General features: G+C 37.5%; 2 protein-coding genes and 1 long non-coding RNA gene across 9 annotated transcripts in view; 2 read left to right on the forward strand and 1 right to left on the reverse strand.

Annotated features, from left to right (window-relative positions):
* The window catches only part of PDE5A (phosphodiesterase 5A), a 76,671-nt gene extending 70,388 nt beyond the window's left edge, over positions 1-6,283 (forward strand). For all 7 annotated transcript variants that reach the window (XM_064450548.1, XM_064450547.1, XM_064450546.1 and 4 more), the window contains one exon: positions 865-6,283. In XM_064450548.1, coding sequence (XP_064306618.1) covers positions 865-1,002 — 138 coding nt within the window. In that variant the 3' untranslated portion in view covers positions 1,003-6,283. The remainder of the gene's footprint in view (positions 1-864) is intronic.
* LOC135313184 (uncharacterized) overlaps positions 1-9,118 on the reverse strand; it is a 48,747-nt gene extending 39,629 nt beyond the window's left edge. The window contains exon 1 of the long non-coding RNA XR_010372811.1: positions 9,073-9,118. This is a non-coding gene — a long non-coding RNA (uncharacterized LOC135313184). The remainder of the gene's footprint in view (positions 1-9,072) is intronic.
* A 5,419-nt stretch (positions 9,119-14,537) lies between these two features.
* FABP2 (fatty acid binding protein 2) lies at positions 14,538-17,394 on the forward strand. The gene is made up of 4 exons (XM_009510521.2): positions 14,538-14,716; positions 15,402-15,574; positions 16,167-16,274; positions 17,182-17,394. The coding sequence occupies exons 1-4, from the start codon at positions 14,650-14,652 to the stop codon at positions 17,230-17,232; spliced, it is 399 nt and encodes a 132-aa protein (XP_009508816.1). The 5' UTR covers positions 14,538-14,649; the 3' UTR covers positions 17,233-17,394.
* The last annotated feature ends 182 nt before the right edge of the window (positions 17,395-17,576 follow it).

Here is a 17,576-nt window from a genome sequence, read left to right on the forward strand (position 1 = left end):
TGTACTTTACAGTCAGTCATAGTAGTTAGAGAATCAGCGGTCTCAAACACTCCTTCCCGTACCTTGTTGTCCCGCACAGTCTGAACTCCCACTTCACACTTCTGAATAGTGTGACTTCATTCCAAAAGCTAACAGAACCCTTTATGCAAGTAAGGACTGACTGTCATAGCTTGAGGATACATTTTCATCACTTCCATCAGGAAAGAAAAACATACAAAAAGGCTTATGAATTGTGCTTTTATTTATTTTTCAATTCTATATTTAAATATCAGAATCCAGTTTTCCTTCATTCTGATAGAGTATCACAGCTACATCATGAAAAATACTTGTTATTCCTAAAAGGCACTAAGTGTCAAATGTCATTTACCTATTGAATGCTAACTATCTTGAATTCAGAGATTTCTGGGAGAACTCCTCTGGATCAATTAATACACCGTCAGTGAATACAGTCCCGTTAACTACACCTGCTCTATGTCTGGTTACCATTCCAAGGTCATCCTTATGGCCAACCTTGCTACACATCAGGACTGGCTTGCAAACAAAGTCCATGCATAGTACTTCACTAGGAATACTGGACAGGTCACTTGTACATAATACAACAAACCTTTCATGGTTCCTTCTGCATCTGTGTATCAAGTGCTGTGTGGACACTGCTGCTCAGTCTGATCTGCACTACTGCCAGGTAACTGTGTTCATGTTTGATGTGCAGCAGGAAGCCTTCCTTGAAGTTCAAAACACAAGTTCAATTTCAATTCTAGATAGACCTCATATTTCAATCATTCTGGTCTCTCTCATAGTCGTCTTTAAGAACACTTATTTTGTTCTTAAATGTAATCTGTTTTACATGTTCTTAATTTATTTCAGGCCCTAACGCATGTGTCAGAGGCCTGCTACCCTTTACTGGACGGCTGTAGGAAAAATAGGCAGAAATGGCAATCCTTAGCTGAACAACAAGAGAAGAATCTGATTAATGGAGAAAGCAATCAAGCCAAACGGAACTGAGATGCTGATTTAACAACCACAAGCTTAAGTTCACATAGAAGACATAGTAATAGGAGAGTACTGCATTTTGCTAAACACTGTATGAATTCGGCTTATGTTTTGCCACTGCTGTATTATTTTTGCACATTTCAAGATATAGCATGACCATGTATACGCCAAGGTTATATAAAGATAGTATGTTTCTTTTATTACATCTGACTGAGATGGAAAAAGATCTGCAAGGGTAGTTTTTGCTACCCTATTCCACAAGAAGGTACAAGTGCAGTTACTCGACTGTCCCCGAGAGCCTATTACTTTATAGATGTATATAGTTGTTTAGTGATCATTTTGTGGCCAGTATCTTAAAGACTACTGCATTTCGCACCTTTTTTCCTCTTCCAATCTTGCTGTGTTGCGTTATAAAAGTAATGAGTATTCCTGCCTGTTCTCTTCCCAGAGGTTCAGAGGAAAGATTGGGATTAACTCTGGGGAGCCTAATCCAGCATATACTATGCTAACCTCTTTCAGGAGACAGAACTGGGCTTTGAAGAGAAAAAGCCCCAGAATCTGTGCACCCAGCAGGTTTTTTTTCGTATTAGAGGAATGTCTTAGCAAATGCCTTACATTTGGAGAAATTTTTTAAAACCCTGTGAAATACTAGGCAATGGGGGTTTTACGAGTTTTGGGGTAGAAGTGTCATAATTATCCATGAATAATGGAAACTGCTTGAAGATTGATGAAATGTCACAATATAAGTGACAGGCTGCCACGGAAGAAAGGCTCCCATAGAAAGCAGCAAGAAACAGAGAGAAATGGAAACTAAACAGGACCATTTCTATATGCTGGTTTTAACTTCATTTGGAAGTTGAATTTAACATCATCATAATGAACAGACTGAATCACAGGCAGGAAGAGTAGAAGAGAATGTGACTGCAAGAGCAAGAGATGAAAATCTGAATCAGAATGATGCAGGAATGACACACTTCTGGTGACTACCAATGACTGATTCTTTAGGCCAGTGCTATTATGAAATGGCTATGACCACTTTGAAGAACGTTTTATGTTAGTATCTTTTAAAAATCATTTTTAGCATTAGTTGAAAATGTTAAAAATGATTAATCACAATGTCTTAAAGAAATAGGAAGAAAGACTTCTGAAAGGAAAAATAGCCAACAGCGCTACAGGGACTTGCCATTTGTATATGAGGCATTAACGATCAGAAGAGTAAGCAATCAATTAACATGCACTAGTAAAAAAAGCAACATTGATATTTTATTTAAATGAAGATGACTAATAAAAATTGTTTTGAATTGGGAGCCAATTCAAGAAAATATACACATTAGAGAAACCCCAAGAGTAATAGAGAGTACTATTCTTTGGGTAGACAGGATGAGGAGATCAATGTCAGCAATCTACGGTTGGTTAGCAGTAGGTGTAACTTCGGCTGCGCAGAGACACAGAAAATGGCATTTTTTTGTTAATCTGTAGTAATGATTTTTCAGTTAAAATCATCCATAGTATTAGGCAAAAATAATACATCTGGGATTGTACTTTGAAGTGTTGGAGTTCATTTCTATCACAGTAATCCAGAAAATTCTAGTTGGAAACTGCAATAAATTACTTTTCCCAGGAGATTATCAATCCCCCCTTGTAAGAGCTGGTCAGAAGGACAGTGAAAACAACCTCTGTTTATCAGTCTCCACATTTAGATAAACTATACCAGAAGCTAACAAAAAATGAAGTAAATGTCTCAAAATGTTTGATGACCCTGAGTTTCATAGCTGGATTTTTTAATATAGAATGGAGTATTCTGATAGTCTCTAGCATTTCTGCTAACCTAAATTATTTGTCACTGATTAAATCCTCTCTCAAACTTCTCTAGTGACAAGAGTCACTAGAATATATTATTGCAGCTGAATTTGAAAACATTTTTCTACAAAGGTATTTCTCCTGATTTTTTTTTCCTAGGTTTTCAAAAAAAGTATGGAGTTCAACAATAATTAAGAATTCTAGGGCTACTGTTCTGCAGTGCTCCATATGTGTATTTATATGCATACACAGTATAATATGTATGTAGCATGTCATAGCAATGCAGAAAAATGACAGCAGCCTGCCCCCACAACACCTCTCCCCCCAGAAAAAAGGGGTTTAGGTACTTTTTAATAAATAGGAAACTTTGCTTCAGGATTTCATAGTCCTTGTAAATTATTTTCCTTGAATGCTTGAGATACCAAAATATAATTATTACACTAAGTGATTAGATACCTATTTAATATAAATATGAATCAAGTATCTGTATATAAGGTGTATTCTTGCTAGTATGGTTGAGACTAGTAATTCATGGTAACAACACAGCAAATCAGCTATGCTGATATGACATATTATTTACATTAAGATCCCAGTATTTCTTTGCTATATTGTGTGTTCAGCAAAGCTTTATTATGACATAAATTTATAACTACTGTGAAGGAGTGCTGGATTCATACCTTTGACTTGAAAAAAATGGACATGACGCTGCGTTTTTTCAAAGGTTCACTTAAAATGAACACAGTCAGTATGTGCATGTATTTAATGACATATCTGTACACATTTATCCCACAGAGTCCCCTTCACTACAAGGATTGGAACATATATTGAAATACAGTTCCTAGTAAATAAACCATTTCAATGTTATAATACACCTGTATCTATATATATTTCTACAAAACCAAACCCTTTACTGGTTTAAGAACCTTAAAAGATTGCTGTACTTCATGAAATTTCAAGAGAGCGATCAAATTGTTTATACAGTGCTTTACTCTGCCTGAAGGCGAAGTCAGAGTGTGCTGGTTTCGCGTCATAGCTTTGTATGAATTGTTTGCAGAAATTGCTCATTCCTTTCATAAGTTAGATAGGTGATAATATGAAAAAAAGCCAGGCTGTTTTCTGCCTGAAATTCATTGCCTTCAGAATTCAACATTTTCAAACCTAGCTAGTGGATTACAGCCATGCAGCTGCCATTCATTTCATCATGAGTTGTGTATCTTCTTATTTTAGTCAGGACTCAAACATATTCTCCCCAACTTGTATTGTCTACCTGAAGCAATCAGTGTGGATTATACAAGAAGCAAGTTCAAATGGAATTTATCACTTTGTCAGTTCAGTCTTAAGTCCATTAAAGCCATTGTGAAATTTGATATTTAAGTCTTCAGGTACAGAATTTGTCCCACTAATACTTGTCTCAGTGAAGACATCTAAGTTAGTATCCTACTTGTTCTCAGACATGGACATATTTTCTTTTAAAGTCATTCCACAGCACAGTTTAATGATTAAAGATATACTTTTCTTTCTGTTTTTGTTCCCCTTAAGAAAAAATTACTTGTCATACATATTTACATATACAAAATTACTGATTAACCCTACCTCTTCTCGTCAAAAATAACAGTGAGGCTCCTAAGCTGTAGGTAGTACTTCTTTTCCAACAAGCTATTCACACATCCAATATTAGCTGTAGAATGTCTAGGTTTTCTATTATGTCACACAATAAAAGAAAGGAAGGAAAAATAATGTAATGTTGATTTTGGATAAGGTATTGATTTTTAATTAGTACTAGTTTAAAGTTAGGAGTAGATTACTATCATATCTTCATAGAATACAAGTGATAAAAGTGAATAATCTATTCCATTGATGACGAGCTGATCTCTCTTTAGAAGAGGGGACTGAAGCCTGATTTCGTGCATCACCCTCTGACAATTGCATGCATGTAAAGGTAAACTTTTGGACTCCAGTCCAATGCATTTTATCTGTCAGTGGCACAAACTGACAAAATCAGAACACTGTCTAATTCATATATAAGATTTTTTGAGATTACTAGGTAACTGATTTTCCAACCCATTATACAGAAAAGTTACTAAGAGTCAGATCTAGCCCCTTAAAATTCAGAGATGTTGCCTAAGTGATCTGGTTGCTGTCCTTTGCAGTTATGCATGAGAAGATAGCAGAGAGTTTTGATGGAAAAAAATGCCTCACTCATACATTTTTAAAGGTTTTATAGAGACCTAGTATTTCAGGCAAATTTATACATTAGCTTTAGTTAGGAGTCTTGCCTCTGTGATGCTGCAGTTTCTTCTTCATGTCACATCACATGCAGTTTACATTACACAAGGTTTCAGCTTTATTTCACAGTTCCCTGCTGTATTTCTTCAGGGACTTGCACTAGTTTGAAAGATAAGCTTGAACATTGGAGCTTGAATAAAAGAATGAGTTTGGCCAGAGTATGATAAATAATGAGGGCTGGATTTTTTTGGTTTGGACTTCAACAGGAACAAGAAAACATCACAGAATTTCGCCTGGTAATTAGTGATACTTGCTAAATACAACAAATTGTGACAGCAAGATATTTTATCTTTGTCATTGCTAGATGAATGGAAATTGCATGGGAAAGTTTATTTTCCACATAAAGAAGTTTGTTTCCCTAGAGAAACTCATATCTAAGTACCACTGTTTGTAAATGTATATTTATGTGACAATGCTATATAATACCTAGTTTCCGCTAACCTTCACAGCACGAGCTTGTCATGCCAGGGCCTAAGGCGTGCTCAAATGCCCATTGAAGTCAATTATACAACTCCCATTTGCCTCAGTGGGAGTTGGATTGAGCTGTATAGAAAATGAAAGAATGGGTCAAATCCACCTTTTTTACTTATAAAGAGGGACCAAACTCTTACCCTTGGTAACACCTGCCTCACCTGCTCTTTGCTGTATTCAGCTATTCCTGCTGATGCCCAAGGTACCTTACAGATGTAACTGAAGTTAGAATTTGAGCCCTCTTTGTATTCACATGGCAGACACCTGCATGTGTCTATTAAAGAATGTAGTGTGAAATGCACTGTAAATAGTTTTAATATACATTTCTATTATAGTTTAATAAAAATCTTAATCACAGTCACCAGCCACTGAGTTTGTCCATTTGTATTCATTTATCTTTTAAAAATATTTGAACAAATATATAGTTTCCGGGCACAGTATTTTTGTACTAGGTTGAGGGGGTTACTCTGTATATTATGTTTTGCCTTTAAGCAGTATTAAAGTCTCCTGAATGTTATGTGTTCTTGCTTGCTTCTGTCCTATGACTACTTAGTAAAACTAGCTGCATTACTTAAAAGAACCATTAGTCCTACATACTGTACAGCTAATAGAGAATACAGAGTCAGGTTATTTTCTATGGTCAAACTGCTACTTATTACTTATTACTTATTTCCTCATTCTTCTCTTTGTACTGGTTTCATGCTTTTCAAAATAAAAAGGATGATGTCAAATTTTACTGTTTTATAATTAATATTATTGAGGTTGAATTTTCAGCACCTCGTTGTTCCCTGATTCAGATCATTGTTTCTGTAAATTTATAACAACTCCTCTAGGTCCTGGAGGTCCCGAAGAGAAAAACTTCACTATTAATAGAAAGATACTCAGAAGTACTACTGAGATGAGCCAGTGGTAAAGTAAGTCTCGTTTTAAAACAGCAAAAAGTAATTCAGGGCTACTAACCACTAGAGAGCACTGCAGCTACACTTCCTAGGAGCTGCCAGAAACCAGTTTATTTATTGGGTAAGTAGAACTGGCAAATACAACTGTTACACAGCTCCATCCTCATCCCCCAAATATCCTCTGCCCCCAAATATCAGTTCCTGGGGTAGCATGTAAGAGAGGTGGAAACAGTCCACCCAGGGACTTCAAACAAAACTGTGAAAAAAATATTTTTGACAACAAAAGCCTCATAAATGTGCAAACTGCTGATCCTAGAAGTAATTCTAGACCAATGGGCTTCTTGGCAATTTCTCTTCTTTGCCTATTAGGTTCTCCACAGCAACACTTCTGGCTTGACTTTTTTTAGCTCTAGGCAAAACCAAAAAGTATGTACATCCCTGACAAACAACAGTCTCATTCAAAAAGTTATGAAGGGCCAGATTTAGTTCAGCACAAAACACAAGCACTGTTTCCTTCAACCAACTGCAGTTTATGAGGGCAACTGAACAACTGTCTATGTATATCTACATATATCTGGTAACCATTTGCTGTTGGGACTACAATCTTTCCAGCCCACTCACCAACCTAGTCACGCTCCCGCTTAGTCTTCGCTGGCCTACTGAATGTTTGAATTTATTTCTAAGAAGTGGTGCAGTTTTCAGCAGGAGTACTGGAATACATTTCTTACCCAGCCCAGAGAAGAATATAACCTTGAATGAGGGCATTTTGATTGAAGAGGTGAAAAAGAACATTGCACCTGGTCTTTCACATCTCGCACAACTACGATGCCTTTTTAACAAATGGAAAAGACAATAGCTCCTTCCTCCAGCCATATTTTTACTAACAGCGGTGACAGCTATTGCTGACATGCATTTCACATTCCCATGAAATCTCACCCTTTAAGATTTTTCAGTAATAATTCAGATGTGTGAATTTGTTACAGTAGTCAACTTCAGGATCTAAATTTATGGAATCTGACAGCCACTGAGTTTTTTGGCCCTTCAGAGGAGAGTAGCATTTCTTAGCATGTACAGAACTTCAGAACTTCAATTTCAGTTGAAAAATATCACAAGTTATAAACACAGTAAATTTTCACTTTGGTATTTACAATTCAGAATTTCTTGAAATACCTGGCTGCATGTTTTCTCCCCATTATTCCAAAGTTCTTATTTTATTTGACATGGAAATTTCTTTTTACACTTCCCGAGAGACTGAACTGTTCTCCAAACAGCTGCATTATCTTCTGTTCTGACCCTGTACTATCAAGTAAAGATAAAATCCTTTTTCCTGCTAAAATATGAGGATAATCAATTCAGCCATAGCCTGCTACTGCCCACCCAGTGGTTCATAAGGGCTGATAAATAGATCTGTATTTTACACACATTTATTTTCTTTAACATCGTCAAAGATCTTTAACAAAAACGAGGAGTAAAATCCATGGTTAAATCATAGCGCTAGTTTACACATGATATATTCACATATAGGCATTTCTTCAGAATCAAGTCACTGGCATATTATTTTATGATATATATGGCTGCTTAATGGAAGGGAAGTTCATTTTACAGACAAGTAGAGGGGTTAATTTGACCAAGGTCACACAGAAAGTCCATTTCTGAGCCAGAAATAGAACCAGGATCTGGATGTTGGGTCTGCTTTTACGTAAGACATGAAGAAAAGCATGTTTTGTCTTGAAGCCATTTTTTCCTTTTGGATATACAAATATTTAAATATCTGAACCATACAGGGTGCTCTCTTGCTATTATGCTGAGCTCAGAAGAACTCTGAAGCTCACTATTTTACAGATGAGATTAGATTCAAGTTACTAATCCAGATAATCACAGTAATCTTTGGTGGAGTTTGGAGCTATATCATAATCAAAAGCAAAATTGTACAATCAGCAAAAAGCCATGTTGAAATGAACTAAAAGTCCAGTTCAAATTTTGGGGAAACTGAAAAGACTGGTGCAGAATTTTACTGTAATTGTTAGCTCATTGGACTGTAACTCAACCCCACCCTTTGATCACATTTCATATTCTCAACAAAAAGCAACTACTTCCCTAAATTTCCCTGCTGCTAAGTATTTGCCTGGAAAATACAGGAAAAGAGTATTAAGGTATACATTTAAATACCTTAGATAAGCCTGCACAAAGCCCTGTGAGTCAACTGACACATCAGTCTCTATGTGACAAGTGACAAATAGCACTAATACTTGGAGATTCATACAAGCTTTACTATTTTAATTGGCAATTGTTTACTGTTGCCCCCTTTTCATTGAAACCAGACAAGATTCTACTATTCTAGGTAATCCTAGGATTCATTTTACTATGCAGTAACAAATGAAGTAAATACCAGGGTTGTTATTGCTTTAAGAAAATCCAGCATTTTGCTTCTAGAGTTTTTTAACCTGGGGCTTATTAGGTCAGGCACTTCAGTTCTCTCCAATAATCAACTCGCAAAAACATGCAGCACTTCATTTATCAGAGCCATTACACAGACATTAAAAAGGAGTGGATACAGACACTTAAGAGTAAGTTTTAAGATCCAGAGCCTGCTATTAACTAATCAGACAGATGGATCTATACTCACTGGAAATTTCTAAGTAATCTTCAAATGTTGAATCTTCATGTTGAACCGACTGCATATTAGCAGCATCCAGGAGATTCTCCTTGAACAAAATAAAACCAGAAACTTAGCAAACAGGCAGCAGGAGTAGGATAAAATCTAGCTCAAGTATGATCCAATGCTGCTGCAATATAACAACCGATGCAATATGCACTTTGAAATTATTTATCCAAGAGGCGGCATTAGTTAGGCTCCATCAAGTTCCTTGTTGCTAGGCCACCCAGAGTTATGCTACACTTGGCTTTACCAGCATAGAATTATCTATTTACCATATTGATACAAGTTTGAGAAATGTGGTTTAAATGCTTAGTAAAACTTCACAATATGGGATCCATGGGCATTTAAATTATTTAAGTGCCCAACTATCTTTGCAATCCATCCCAAGACATATAGGAGAATCATGCAGTAGAAAACATGCATAAACACTGCCAAATCAGTTCACAACTACCTGACAGAAACAGTTAATCTGCATGGTTTTAACAGGGATTAATCTCTCTCTTAATATTAGTATTATATATAACAATATTTACATAAGTATATCATGTTTATGCTGGCACCAAGCCGTTATCACTCTGTGGTAAAGCTGAGTTCTCCTGTCCTAGCTAATTTTAGGCAGAACAACTTGAAGACAAGCCACAAAACAATAAATAGGATAGACCAATACAACCCACTGCAAAAGCATTTTTGTCACCCAGATCTTTGGAACCTCATGGTCAGTTAGCATCGTAATACAGCTTGGTACGATTATCACAGAATGGCATGATTAAACTGGCATGACCATATAAGTTAATAATTTATTTCCATCCACCTCATTTAAAGATCAAACTTCAAAGTTAAGAAGTTTGTCCATTTTCAGTGTTCTGAAGCTGACACGTTGAAGAAAGCCACGAAGCCAAGAATACACACCCTTAGCCCTCACGACTTTCATGCAAGCAGCAATACTAAACCCCCAGTTTTTCAATGCACCATCTAAGCAAAAATTGTAGTTTTGAAAACCACACAAGAAAGAGGTAAACAGAAGAAGGGAAAATATTGTGGAATATTTCAACATTTAAAAAAATAAAATCTATAAAACCAATTTTAGTTATAATTTTAGAAGGAAATCCAGATTTTATAAGAACTCAAAAGAACTCTGAATAAAGTGTGTACTGTATGATTCTAGTACATGTAAGAAAACTGAAGTCAGATTTTAGTGCATCAATAGTCCTAAGTAACTCATGTAAATTGTGAGAGATTAAAAAGCCTGCTGCTTGTTCTAGCACTGACATTCCATCAGACCTCAGAGAAGAACAGTTCTTTATGCTGTCAGCACTGCACCAACGTAGAGACAACATGAAACTCATAAATATTGACCACCTGTGGGGATTCTTACTTAACTGAAAGATCTGTGGGGCTGATCTGAACAGGCTCCTAAGGATTCATGCCCATGAAAAGAAATGTTCAGGAAGGGAAAAATGGGCCAGAAATGGAGCACAAGCTTTGATGTGAAATTCAGGATCCAGCTATTGCTGTTCCCATGGTGAAAAGGTTTGGAGTTGGCTCATTAGCCTGACTTCTGAGAGAAGCCAAAGGATCACAATGCGGGAAAGGCAAGTTGTGAGATAACTGACTGGAAAAGCACATCTGAGAGATCCTCCTGTTAGTTGAGGACTCGGTCCAGAAGACCCTTCCCCCTTTTTTAAGGTTCAGAAAAACTGCTGAAGTAAGTTTGATGCAGAAATTCATACTTAGCTGGCAGAATGACACTAATTTTTTCAGAGGTTAAGAAGACAGACTGGATTCAAATGAGGAAAGTAATCAGTAACGTGAGTTTTGTTTAAATATATAAACACAACTTCAGATACCTTAGCATTTCTTAAGGGAAATGAATCAGCAGATTCTTGGAGAGAATGCAGAACCCAGCTAAAAAGTAGAAAAGCTTTCTTGAAATGCTCAAAATAAAAGATCATTTCCTATTTGTTAGATTTCATATATGCCTGAAATAATGTGAACAATTCACATTATTTCAGGCCTCAATTTTTTACTGGATACAACAGAAGTGGCTCAAAAGTTGCATTACATGACTGTCAGAAAGAACTCTTCTTCAAAGACTGTAAAGAGAGTAAATAATTTTGTTAAGCAAAAATAAATTGATGAACTATAACCAGACATAAGGTATCTTTGTTTTTATATATACACTAAATGAATTATATTATTATATTTAGATTGACAACGATAACTACAAAGGTCAGGATAAACTCCAATGCAATAAAAAGAGATAATTTGACTCTAATAGAAACTAATTTTGCTCATTTTCTGAGCTGGCTGAAGGGTAAGATGGGCATCCATCTTACTGCACTGGGCATGGGCTATGACACTTTTTGAGACACTGAGTTTGGATTCAGCACCGTGCTAACACAACTACTCGTCTTCCACTTTATGGTTGGCTGATTTTTATCCAATTCCAATTACAGGAGCTGGCATGTATATATTTCCCTGTCAAATGTCTTGCCTGTACCTCACAATGCTCCAGTCCACAGTGAGATGCAGTATTTTGATTTTGTCCTTCACAAGAGTTGTTAACCCCATGCAAAGCTACAGGCTTGGGGAAGAGTGGCAGGAAAGCTGCCTGGCGGAGAAGGACCTGGAGGTGCTGGTTGACAGCCGCCTGAACATGAGCCAGCAGTGTGCCCACGTGGCCAAGAAGGCCAACAGCACCCTGGCTTGTGTCAGGAAAAGTGTGGCCAGCAGGAGCAGGGCAGTGTTTGTGCCGCTGTACTTGGCACTGGTGAGACCACACCGTGAATACTGTGTTCAGTTTTGGGCCCCTCAGTACAAGAGGGACATCGAGTTGCTTGAGTGTGTCCAGAGAAGGGCAGAGAAGGTGGTGAAGGGTCTGGAGAACAGGTCTTATGAGGAGAGGTTGAAGGAACTGGGGGTGTTTGGTCTGGAGGAGGCTGAGGGGAGACTTTATCACTCTCTACAACTACCTGAAAGGATGTTGTAGTGAGGTGGATGTTGGTCTCTTCTCCCAAGTTACCAGCAGTGGGACAAGAGGAAATGGCCTCAAGCTGTGTCAGGGGAGGTTTAGATTGGATATTAGGAAAAAATTCTTCACTGAAAGAGTGGTCAGGCATTGCAACAGGATGCCCAAAGAGTCAGTGGAGTCACCATCCCTGGGGGTGTTTAAAAGATGTGTAGGCGTGGCACTTCAGTGCACGGTTTAGGAGACATGGTATTGTTGGGTGGACAGTTGGACTTGATCCTAGAGATCTTTTCCAACCTTAATGATTCTATGATTCTATATAGAGGAGGGTTTTTTTCCTACCAAAATTATGCCTACTTCTTTGCAAATTTTATTTTAGAATTTTTATGCAAGTCAAGGTGATAAAAAACTGCATGAAAATGTGGGGAGAAACTGCATGTAAAAACTACATAGTGAGACCTAAATTGTGGTGTTAAATAGGTATTGCGAGGTACTTCCCTCACCGCCATTACGAGTAAACAGCCTGATGCCTTCCATCTGGCAGGCTTCTTTACCCTGCAAGATAGGAATATAAGAGGTCAGAAGAAGAAAGAACAGGTAGCTAGTACAGGAAGAGCAGCAGGCTCTGCTTCTAGCCTTAGAGAAAAAAAGGCATTTTCAAGATGGAAGACCATGGGTTTGAGGAAGGCAAATGACAGCACCTGGAGCACTGGAAGACAAGAGGACAAGCTGCAGCCTGAAGAGGGCATGTGTCCACAACCCCAGTCCTTGTCACTTGCAGGTGAACCTTCCCACACAGCACAGAGACATGGCTGTGGGTTCCTGCTCCATCCCAGCTGCAGATGCACTGGCTTAGCAGGTTAGTGCTCCAACATGTTCAGCATGACCCCATGCTGGGGTTACTGCACCCTCACAGCAAGCACTCATTTGGCAAATGAGATCCTTCATATTCCCCTTTCTTCCCCACACAGATTAGGCAAAACCTCCAGGTTTGAAACACATGCTGTGTATAGGAGGCGGCTCACTTCAAATGAAATCGATTAAGAAACACTCATAAAAGGAGCTCTGTTGGCAGATCTGAGATAACCTCTGCAAATTACTGCTGGGAAGAGTCTTCCTGATGCGGAACAGCTGTAGTTGGAACACAAGGTGTTCACAATGACAGCAGACTAGCTTGCGCCAAATCCTATCATTCAAAAGACCAAAGGGTCTGGAAAAGTTAATTTTAACTCTAATGCACGGTCAGCTTCTAGCACCCTGTTTTGGCTGCAAGTATGGCACCTTTCCCTACACCACTTGCAATACTATGAACCCACATTCTTTTTTCTTTTCTTTTCATCAAGTAAGAAATACTTGTTGAGCTATTTTTCCTCTCCAGTCCGTTAGCCAGATTACTATTCATCTCAAAATTAAGCTGACTGTAGTGAAAAGCCGCACCATTCTGGTATTGCTAGCAAGGTTCTAAATTTAGAGTTACACTTCAGTAAAAACTCTTGTTCCAGGCTGCAATCCATAGATGTAGATAACAATATAGATTAAGATAACATAAGGTGCTGTTAAAATTTGGTAAGTACAACACAACCCATCACCTGGTGATGGGTTGGTGTTCAGGAGTTACGTTTATGTTTTGAAGGTAACAGACAGCAAAGATGACACCATCTATGTGAACAGAATAATTATAACCCTAAACTCAGTAAAGACAAAAGCTGGGTTAATAGTTTTGCTCAGTTTCAAGTACCACCAATTAGAGGGGAACGGGAGTGGGGGAAGAAGCAGCTAAGTTAGGGAAGACTCATGTTCTGCATTATCCTTGAACAGACAAAATCTGGGACCTATGGAAATCAACCACATCAGGTAAATTCACTCAGCTGCACATCTTTTTCTGTTGTAGGAATGGGTTAGATGCACATAACATTCACTGAATGCATTACAATGAAGAAAATTTGTAGAAACTGCTTAGAATCTAAACTATGTATTAAAGATGAGCACATGAATACAGAGTATCATCCCAATTTTCATAGCTCAGCACTAGGCAAGAAGCAAGGGGATAGTTTTCTGAAACAACTTGCAGACATTCAGTGATCCCTCTGCCCCATGCTTATCATGCTGAGCAGAACAGATCTCTAACAAATGACAACTGACAAACTAGATATTTGACTTTGGTTTGTTGGGTATGTATATTTCCTCCAGTTTCATAAAGTCTCTCCCACAAGCATGAAGGTACAACAGAGAGAAAATGTTGAGAAATTTTCTAATTATTGCTTTCACTAGGTAGCTGATTTTTACTACAACTCAAATATGGTGAATAAAATTAATGGATTTAGCAATTCTTTATTAAGATGTGCAATACAGATACTGTCATGATTTGGGGGCAATAAGGAAGAGATTCATCAAGCAGCGTGGTTATGATTGGAAGTTTGATTAAACTAGAGTAAACCACTCCTTGAAAAGATCAGTACATCAGTTGAGCTTTAGTCAGCCACATCACCCTGTAAATTGCTTTCAAGATAAGCCAGTATATAAATTCTCTTTGCAAGGATTTGTTCCTTCAGCTCAGTCCTCCTACAGACAGAAACATGGCGTTTAACGGTACTTGGAAAATCGACAGAAATGAAAACTATGAAAAGTTCATGGAAGCAATGGGTAAGTCTTAATTTTCCAATGCCTTCTATGAGAATAATACCACTATGGCTGAATACAAACTCTAGCTGCCTGTGAGCCACCGTCTGGCTAGCCTGTCCTTTTGCTGTTTACTGCTCTGCCCTTGCAGAGTGTACAGCGTTTATTTTCAAAAGATTCCACAGAGGGGAGGAAGATACTGTGAAATGTTCTGAATTTAATTACATTATGTTATTTTTAAGCAATTTAACTAATTCCAGCAGGTTTATTTCAGCAGAGGAAAGAATCTCTTAGTCTACATTTGAGGAAAAGGTGCAGAGAATTTGAATTATAAACTTTAAGTGGAATTCTATAGCAGGAATATTATTTTGATAACATGAAACTAGTTTAAAAATTACTCAGGGAGGAAATCATCATTATTCAATTTTATAGAAACGCATGTATCAAGTCATTTTAACGTCCTGATCCTTATTTTAAGTTTGTACAAGCTGTGTGTTATATGGATATAACCATAACCATTCCAGTTGGACAGTGGTCTGTATTATATCTGTACTGGTCAATAAAAAGTGAAGAAGAATAAAAATTTGGGTCAGAATGCTGGAATAAACTCACTTTACCACAAAAAAGTCACCAAAAAAAGAGACAAATATGATGCTCTAGGTTGTTGTTTGGTTTTTTTTTTCTGATTGATGTTAATTGATTTTTCTAGGTGTTAATGTGATGAAAAGAAAGTTAGGAGCCCATGATAACCTGAAGATCACTATTCAACAAGATGGAAACAAATTTACTGTCAATGAATCAAGCACCTTCCGTACCGTAGATATTGAATTTACTCTGGGAGTCAATTTTGAGTACAGTCTGGCTGATGGGACTGAACTTACTGTAAGAGACTTGCTATATAATTATATATTTATTACATTAGAACAACTTTATGAAGTAACGTTTCAAGAGGAATGATTTATCTTCCTAGTTTTTAATTTAAATTTTAAAGTGTGACTGTTCAGGAATGCTTGCAACTTATATACAAAAAACAAAGGCAGTCTTAACTGCTAAGGGTTCAACACTGTACCATGAAACTCAGGGTTCCATAGAGTCCCCAGAAAGCAGAGTATGTAGCAATTTTCACACGATGAAATCCAGGTGATTGCAATTTTACTTCTTACAATACTCAAGTGCACCACCTAGAGTACAGAGTGAGTATTTACAAGAAATTGTTGATGCAATTAAAATAAGGTGTACTGAGCGCTAAAAAAATATAGCTTGACTTTTATGCAATTACATAAACTAGTGGTTTTATTAAAATTTCATTTTTACATCCTTTCCATCAATGTCCAAAAAAAGCATTACAACACTCTTTCAATCTCTTCTCACTTTTAAGCATTCTTGCAGACTTTAAATCAGATCAGTGCCATATTATTGCAAAATATTTGGGTTTTTTGGAAAAAAAAAAAAAGTGTTTTTCTCCCCATTATAGGGTTCCTGGAACATGGAAGGAAGCAAACTCGTAGGAAAATTTACTAGAAAAGATAATGGAAAAGCACTCACAGCACACAGAGAAATCGTAGGTGATGAACTTGTTCAGGTGAGTTAAGCAGTCACTTACATCCAACTTTACAATATAATGAACTGAAAAAATTTCTGTTCTGAAAGTAGGAAATATTTTCTTCAAGCCAAATAACCTCATTTATCTGTAGTTAAAATTCTCAAGTCGAGTCAACTATCAATATTTAAAACTTTAAAATAAAACTCAAACTGTATCTTACCAATGCATTCTGAAGCCTGTGAATACAAGCCCTATACAGTATATAGTGAGAGATAAATATTTATATACGCTATATAGATGTGTTCTGACTGAAGGCCTTTTCCAAGTGCCTGCCTTGTGAAAGCCTTACCACAGGAGCTTACTCCAGGGTAATGCTGTCAATGGCTAACAAATGCCCTTTCAAAACAAAGTTTGGGGTTGGGGCAGGGGCTGACGGTTGAGACAAAAGGGAAACGTTTCACAGCTCTGCAGTAAAGCCAGAAACTGAACTGAACTGTAATGCTTTCAGAACCTCCCTGCTAGTGGGTCACAAGCTGCTTAAAAGAATAAATAAAACCCCTGACCTTATGGACAGGTGTGAGATTTGAGGTATCAGAAACACACAGTCCAACCTTTCAGTGCCTCTTCTCACTTCTAATAAAGCAGTCACATAGATGAAATTTGTCCAGTAGTGGTATTGGGAATACGGCACTTCAACACTTGTGTTTTTTTCTGAAGCCCTCAAAAGCTGTCCCGTGGTGCTTCAGATGTTTGCAGAGAGAATGCATGCCTATGGACAACAGGCTGCTTTCCTTACATTCCCCTCCTCAGAGCCTGCACAGGGGCTGGTAGGCCTCACACAGCCACCAGTCACAGTTAATTAAATCACTACTGACCAGCTCTCAACAGCAACTGTGAAACGAAATTTTGTAACAGCAGCCACTGATTTTTCTTAATTTCTTAACAGACCTACATATACGAAGGAGTTGAAGCCAAGAGATTCTTCAAGAGGGGCTAAGAACTTCACCCAGAGCAGCACCAGCATCAAAAACCAATGAAAAAAAGACCAATTTTCTACATATCCTCTGCTTTTCCCCCCTTTTCTCTCCTCACAGCACCCTAAGCTGCAATTACTTAGCCCTGTTAAAAACATAGGCTAGTTTCTTATGTTTATTTTTCTCCTTGAATAAACAAAATACAATTCGATACAAATGCTAAAGTGTTATTTGTACCAAGTCCTACCGGAGAGCCATACTGTAAAAGGCTGCAGAAACTATTTTCTATAAGCAGAACTTACATATTTCTTGGACTGGTCCTCAAATGGCAACTTGGTTTCCTCACCATATTTATATTGACAGTTTC

This window comes from Phalacrocorax carbo, chromosome 4 (genome assembly GCF_963921805.1).
Source record: "Phalacrocorax carbo chromosome 4, bPhaCar2.1, whole genome shotgun sequence".
Classification (NCBI taxonomy): domain Eukaryota; kingdom Metazoa; phylum Chordata; class Aves; order Suliformes; family Phalacrocoracidae; genus Phalacrocorax; species Phalacrocorax carbo.